This window comes from Ricinus communis, chromosome 9 (genome assembly GCF_019578655.1).
Source record: "Ricinus communis isolate WT05 ecotype wild-type chromosome 9, ASM1957865v1, whole genome shotgun sequence".
Taxonomy (NCBI): Eukaryota; Viridiplantae; Streptophyta; class Magnoliopsida; order Malpighiales; family Euphorbiaceae; genus Ricinus; species Ricinus communis.
The window spans coordinates 16,956,396-16,963,812 of NC_063264.1; the positions used below are offsets into that span (position 1 = coordinate 16,956,396).

A 7,417-nucleotide genomic window follows, 5' to 3' on the forward strand; every position below is an offset into this window, starting at 1 on the left:
GAGGGAATGTGCAAGGTAATCATGGGCAGCCAATTGGGGTGAATGAGGATGACTTTGATGAGGGTTTTGAGGAGTATGATAATGCAGCCTATGGTGGGGTTGGTAGAGGCCTGGGTAGAGGAGCTAGGAGATACCAAAATCTTGGTAGAGGTAGAGGACACTTTGGTGGTGAGTTTGGTGGTTATGGGAACTATGATGATGTTGATAGGAACTTAGGTAGTATCAAACTTAGTATTCCTACCTTCTTGGGAAAAACTGATCCGGAGGCATATTTGGAGTGGGAAAGCGAGTTGACCTTATCTTTGATTGCCATAACTTTCGGAAGAGAAAAAGGTGAAATTGGTGGTTACCCAATTTAGTGACTATGCTATAGTTTGGTGGGATTAGTTGGTGGTTAGTAGGAGGAGGAACATGGAAGAGCCTATTGGTAGTTGGATTGCACTCAAAACTATCATGAGAAGGCGTTTTGTACCCGAGACATTACCATAGGGAGTTACATCAAAGACTCCAATCTTTGAGGCAAGGTACAAGGAGTGTTGAGGATTTTTATAAGGAGATGGAAATGCTCATGACTAGGGCTGATTTGGATGAGGATAGAGAAGCTACCATGGCACGATTCATTGGTGGGCTTAATAAGGAGATTGCTGATAGGGTAGAGTTGCAACATTATGTGGAGCTTGAGGAGTTAGTTCACCTTGCAATTAAGGTGGAAAAGCAACTAAAACCTAGAGGGACAGCAAGGTTTGAATATAAGGGCACTTCGAGTGGGAGGCCACATTGGTCTAATTCTTGGAAAGGAGGTAAGAAAGGTGATGATAAGGTTATTCCCAATGACAACAAAGGGAAAAGCATTTCAGGCAATAAAGACACATCTAAACCCGAAATTAACAAAGAAAAGAATAGAGACATCAAGTGTTTCCAAATGCTTGGGGCGTGGCCATATTGCTTCACAATGTCCAAACAAGCGGGCAATGGTGGCTAGAGACCATGGGGAGATTGAAACAGCAAGTGAAGAGAGTGATAATGATGATGAGATATCACAATTGGAAGACGGCAGCGATGATTGCATTGAGGGTCCTATGGGAGGTGAGCTCTTGGTGGCTAGGGCGCTGCACTAAGTGTTCAAATGAAGGAAGATGATACCTTGGAGCAGCAAAGAGACAACATTTTCCACACAAGATGCCATGTACAAGGTAAGACTTGTCTTGTTATTATTAATGGTGGTAGTTGTACAAATGTTGCTAGCACTTTAATGGTTGAAAAATTGGGTTTAAATCTAATTCCACATCCTAGACCTTATAAATTGTTATGGTTAAATAATTGTGGTGAGATCAAAGTGAATAAGCAAGTTGTTGTACCTTTCACAATTGGTAGATATTCGGATGAGGCGCTATGTGATGTAGTGCCAATGCATGCTGGCCATATCTTGTTAGGTAGGCCATGGGAATTTGATACGAGGGCCTTCCATGATGGCTTTCTAAATAGGTACTCATTTGTGAAGGATGGGAGAAAAGTTACTTTGACACCTCTTTCTCCTAAGGAAGTGTATGATGACCAATGTAAGTTGGAAAGAGAGAGGCGTGAGGCTGAAAATAACAAAAAGGAACATGAAAACCCAAAGGGTGAGATTCAGCCAAAAGAGAAAACAAAGGCAAAGGGTAGTTTTTTGGCTAGGGAAAGTGAAGTTAGGCATGCATTTCATTCAAGTCGGATGTTATTTGTTGTTACTTATAAAGATGTATATTTGAACACTACTGAACTTGATCTTTCCTTGCCGAGTGTGTTTGCTAATCTTTTGCAGGAATTTGCTGATGTCTTTCCCGAGGAAATGCCAAGTGGATTACCTCCTCAAAGAGGGATAGAACATCAAATAGACTTCATACCTGGGGCTTCCATACCAAATAGACCAGCCTATAGAAGTAATCCAGAGGAGACAAAGGAGCTTCAAAGGCAAGTGGAAGAACTGATGTCAAAGGGGTATGTGCGTGAGAGCTTAAGTCCTTGTGCGGTTCCAGTGATTTTGGTTCCAAAGAAGGATGGCACATGGAGAATGTGTGTGGACTGCCGTGCAATTAATAAAATAACGGTAAAGTATCGTCATCCCATTCCTAGGTTAGATGATATGCTTGATGAGTTGCATGGTGCATGTTTGTTTACTAAGATTGATTTGCGTTCTGGTTATTATCAAATTTGCATGAAAACTGGTGATGAGTGGAAAACGGCTTTTAAGACTAAATATAGTCTATATGAGTGGTTAGTTATGCCGTTTGGGCTTACAAATGCACCTAGTACTTTTATGAGGTTGATGAACCATGTCTTGCGTGAGTGTCTTGGTAAATTTGTGGTTGTGTATTTTGATGATATCTTAGTTTATTCCAAGTCCATTGATGATCATGTCATGCATGTGCGTAGGGTTCTAGACATTCTTAGGGTAGAAAAATTGTATGCCAATTTGAAAAAGTGTGCTTTTTGCATGGATAAAGTTAATTTCCTTAGTTTTGTTATTAGTTCAAAGGGGCTCGAGGTTGATGTGGAGAAAGTGAAAGCAATTAGGGAGTGGCCAACACCTAAAAACATTAGCCAAGTTAGGAGTTTTCATGGCTTGGCTAGTTTCTATAGGAGGTTCATTAAGGACTTTAGTAGTATAGCTGCACCTTTGAATGAAATTGTCAAGAAAAATGTTGGGTTTACTTGGGGTGATGCACAAGAACATGCTTTTAATATGCTTAAAGATAAGTTGTGTGCTGCTCCTTTGTTGGTTTTACCTAACTTTGACAAAACCTTTGAGATTGAGTGTGATGCTAGTGGCATTGGGATTGGGGCTGTTTTGATGCAAGAAGGCAGACCTATATGCTATTTTAGTGAAAAACTAAATGGAGCAGCCCTTCGGTACCCAACCTATGACAAAGAACTCTATGCTTTGGTTCGGGCCTTGCAAACATGGCAACACTATTTATGGCCCAAAGAATTTGTCATCCACACGGATCATGAGAGTTTGAAGCATCTCAAGGGGCAAGACAAACTGAACCGAAGACATACTAAGTGGATGGAGTTCATTGAGACATTCCCATATGTGATCAAATACAAGAAAGGTAAGGAGAATGTGGTTGCTGATGCACTATCTCGAAGGTATGCTTTACTTACTACTCTTGATTCTAAATTGCTGGGCTTCGAGTTCATAAAAGAGTTGTATGTGAGTGATAATGATTTCAGCGGCATGTTTACAACTTGTGCTAATGGGGCTGTTTCTGCTGATTTTTATGTGTTTGAGGGATTTCTTTTCAAGAAAAATCGCCTTTGTATTCCTAATTGTTCTTTGCGGGCTGTATTGGTTAGGGAAGCACATGGGGGCGGTTTAATGGGTCATTTTGGAGTGCAAAAGACTTATGATATTCTGATTGAGCATTTTTATTGGCCATGCATGAAACGTGATGTGCATAGAATTTGTGGTCAATGCATTGTGTGTTTGAAAGCTAAGTCCAAACTGCAACCCCATGGGTTATATACACCTTTACCTATTCCTGATGTTCCTTGGACAGATTTGTCTATGGACTTTGTGCTTGGTTTGCCGAGATCTAGGAAAGGTAGAGATAGTATATTTGTTGTTGTGGATAGGTTTAGTAAAATGGCTCACTTTATCCCTTGCCATAAAAGTGATGATGCTGTCCATATTGCTGATTTGTTTCTTAGAGAAGTTGTGCGTTTGCATGGAGTACCTAAGACCATTGTTAGTGATAGAGATGTTAAATTTCTAAGTCACTTTTGGCGTGTGCTATGGGGTAAGTTAGGAACTAAATTGCTTTATTCTACTACTTGCCATCCACAGACAGATGGACAAACTGAAGTTGTGAATAGGACTTTGATTCAATTGCTTCGTGCTTTGATTTCTAGGAATTTAAAATCTTGGGAGGATTTGTTGCCATATGTTGAATTTGCATATAATAGAGTTGTTCATAGCACTACACACACTTCACCATTTGAAATTGTATATGGTTTTAATCCTTTAACTCCTATTGATTTGATTCCTTTGCCTCTTAACAAGCTTGTTAGTGTTGAAGGTTCTTCTAAGGCAGATTTGGTTAAAAAGCTACACAAACAAGTTAAAGAGAGAATTGAGAAGCAAAATGCAAAAGTGGCCGAGAGGGTTAATAAAGGACGAATTCCAATGGTATTCCAACCTGGAGATTGGGTTTGGGTGCATTTTCGCAAAGAAAGGTTCCCAAATCAAAGAAAGTCTAAACTAAGTCCGAGGGGTGATGGTCCATTTCAAGTCCTTGAGAGGATCAATGACAATGCCTACAAGATTGATTTGAAAGGTGAGTATAATGTGAGTGGTACATTTAATGTAGCTGATTTGAGTCCTTTTGATGTAGGTGATGAACTTGATTCGAGGACGAATCATCCTAAAGAAGGAGGGAATGATATGGACATGGCCAAGCTTAAAGATGGACTTGATGGAGAGGACAACAAGAAAACCAAAGATAAAGCTAAGGATCCATTGAGCATGCTACAAGGCCCAATTACAAGGTCAAGGTCCAAGAAGCTACAAGAAGCCTTAATTGGCTATATGCAAGATCGGACTAGTTAAGGAAGCCCAATTGGTCATGCTAGGATAGGCCCAAGTAAAGACACATATGAATGGGCTTTATTTAATATTTTGCAAGTCCAAATACATGAAGACTAATGTGGGCTAATATTTGGGCTGAAATCTCTTCTTTAAGTTCAGAACAATGTTATTGCCTATTTTTCTTATGTGGCAGCTAGGGTTAATAGTTTTACTAGGGTTTCTTATGTTAGGTGGCTATAAAAATGCCCCTTAAGTTGTGTTTTGGAATTCGAATTTTGATAAAGTTATAGTAGTTGTTTCCTTTGCATATTTGCTTGAATTCTTGAATTCTTGTTGAATGCATAAACCACTTATCAAGGAATTGATCTATCCTTGTGGCGTGTTAAGGGTTAGGGTTTAAAGAACTTAGTTTTCTTTAGGTTTTGATCTTGATCAACCATACCTTGCAATCTGATTTAAGCGGTTCTTGGGTTTTGAAACTCAATTTGTTCTTGGATTTCTAAGATAGTAATTCACGGGTTCATAATCATTAGGGTTCGTGGTTCTAATCCTTGGAGGTTCTTAACAAGTTTGGTGGTTATGGGAACTATGATGATGTTGATAGGAACTTAGGTAGTATCAAACTTAGTATTCCTACCTTTTTGGGAAAAACTGATCCGGAGGCATATTTGGAGTGGGAAAAGCGAGTTGACCTTAACTTTGATTGCCATAACTTTTCAGAGGAGAAAAAGGTGAAACTGGTGGTTACCCAATTTAGTGACTATGCTATAGTTTGGTGGGATCAGTTGGTGGTTAGTAGGAGGAGGAACATGGAAGAGCCTATTGGTAGTTGGATTGCACTCAAAACTATCATGAGAATGCGTTTTGTACCCAGACATTACCATAGGGAGTTACATCAAAGACTCCAATCTTTGAGGCAAGGTACAAGGAGTGTTGAGGATTTTTATAAGGAGATGGAAATGCTCATGACTAGGGCTGATTTGGATGAGGATAGAGAAGCTACCATGGCACGATTCATTGGTGGGCTTAATAAGGAGATTGCTGATAGGGTAGAGTTGCAACATTATGTGGAGCTTGAGGAGTTAGTTCACCTTGCAATTAAGGTGGAAAAGCAACTAAAACCTAGAGGAACAGCAAGGTTTGAATATAAGGGCACTTCGAGTGGGAGGCCACATTGGTCTAATTCTTGGAAAGGAGGTAAGAAAGGTGATGATAAGGTTATTCCCAATGACAACAAAGGGAAAAGCATTTCAGGCAACAAAGACACATCTAAACCAGAAATTAACAAAGAAAAGAATAGAGACATCAAGTGTTTCAAATGCTTGGGGCGTGGCCATATTGCTTCACAATGTCCAAACAAGCGGGCAATGGTGGCTAGAGACCATGGGGAGATTGAAACAGCAAGTGAAGAGAGTGATAATGATGATGAGATTCCACAATTGGAAGACGGCAGCGATGATTGCATTGAGGGTCCTATGGGAGGTGAGCTCTTGGTGGCTAGGCGCACACTAAGTGTTCAAATGAAGGAAGATGATACTTTGGAGCAGCAAAGAGACAACATTTTCCACACAAGATGCCATGTACAAGGTAAGACTTGTCTTGTTATTATTGATAGTGGTAGTTGTACAAATGTTGCTAGCACTTTAATGGTTGAAAAATTGGGTTTAAATCTAATTCCACATCCTAGACCTTATAAATTGTTATGGTTAAATAATTGTGGTGAGATCAAAGTGAATAAGCAAGTTGTTGTACCTTTCACAATTGGTAGATATTCGGATGAGGCGCTATGTGATGTAGTGCCAATGCATGCTGGCCATATCTTGTTAGGTAGGCCATGGGAATTTGATACGAGGGCCTTCCATGATGGCTTTCTAAATAGGTACTCATTTGTGAAGGATGGGAGAAAAGTTACTTTGACACCTCTTTCTCCTAAGGAAGTGTATGATGACCAATGTAAGTTGGAAAGAGAGGCGTGAGGCTGAAAATAACAAAAAGGAGCATGAAAACCCAAAGGGTGAGATTCAGCCTAAAGAGAAAACAAAGGCAAAGGGTAGTTTTTTGGCTAGGGAAAGTGAAGTTAGGCATGCATTTCATTCAAGTCAGATGTTATTTGTTGTTACTTATAAAGATGTATATTTGAACACTACTGAACTTGATCTTTCCTTGCCGAGTGTGTTTGCTAATCTTTTGCAGGAATTTGTTGATGTCTTTCCCGAGGAAATGCCAAGTGGATTACCTCCTCAAAGAGGGATAGAACATCAAATAGACTTCATACCCGGGGCTTCCATACCAAATAGACCAGCCTATAGAAGTAATCCAGAGGAGACAAAGGAGCTTCAAAGGCAAGTGGAAGAACTGATGTCAAAGGGGTATGTGCGTGAGAGCTTAAGTCCTTGTGCGGTTCTAGTGATTTTGGTTCCAAAGAAGGATGGCACATGGAGAATGTGTGTGGACTGCCGTGCAATCAATAAAATAACGCTTGTTAGTGTTGAAGGTTCTTCTAAGGCAGATTTGGTTAAAAAGCTACACAAACAAGTTAAAGAGAGAATTGAGAAGCAAAATGCAAAAGTGGCCGAGAGGGTTAATAAAGGACGAATTCCAATGATATTCCAACCTGGAGATTGGGTTTGGATGCATTTTCGCAAAGAAAGGTTCCCAAATCAAAGAAAGGCTAAACTAAGTCCGAGGGGTGATGGTCCATTTCAAGTCCTTGAGAGGATCAATGACAATGCCTACAAGATTGATTTGAAAGGTGAGTATAATGTGAGTGGTACATTTAATGTAGCTGATTTGAGTCCTTTTGATGTAGGTGATGAACTTGATTCGAGGACGAATCATCCTAAAGAAGGA

At 40.0% G+C, this 7,417-nt stretch overlaps 1 protein-coding gene across 1 annotated transcript; it reads left to right on the forward strand.

Annotated features, from left to right (window-relative positions):
• The first annotated feature begins 411 nt into the window (after window positions 1-411).
• LOC125371197 lies at window positions 412-6,543 on the forward strand. The gene is given in 7 exon segments (XM_048379729.1): window positions 412-477; window positions 479-919; window positions 921-1,106; window positions 1,109-3,941; window positions 5,288-5,616; window positions 5,671-6,154; window positions 6,299-6,543. Coding segments are annotated over 7 exon segments (4,584 nt in total).
• The last annotated feature ends 874 nt before the right edge of the window (window positions 6,544-7,417 follow it).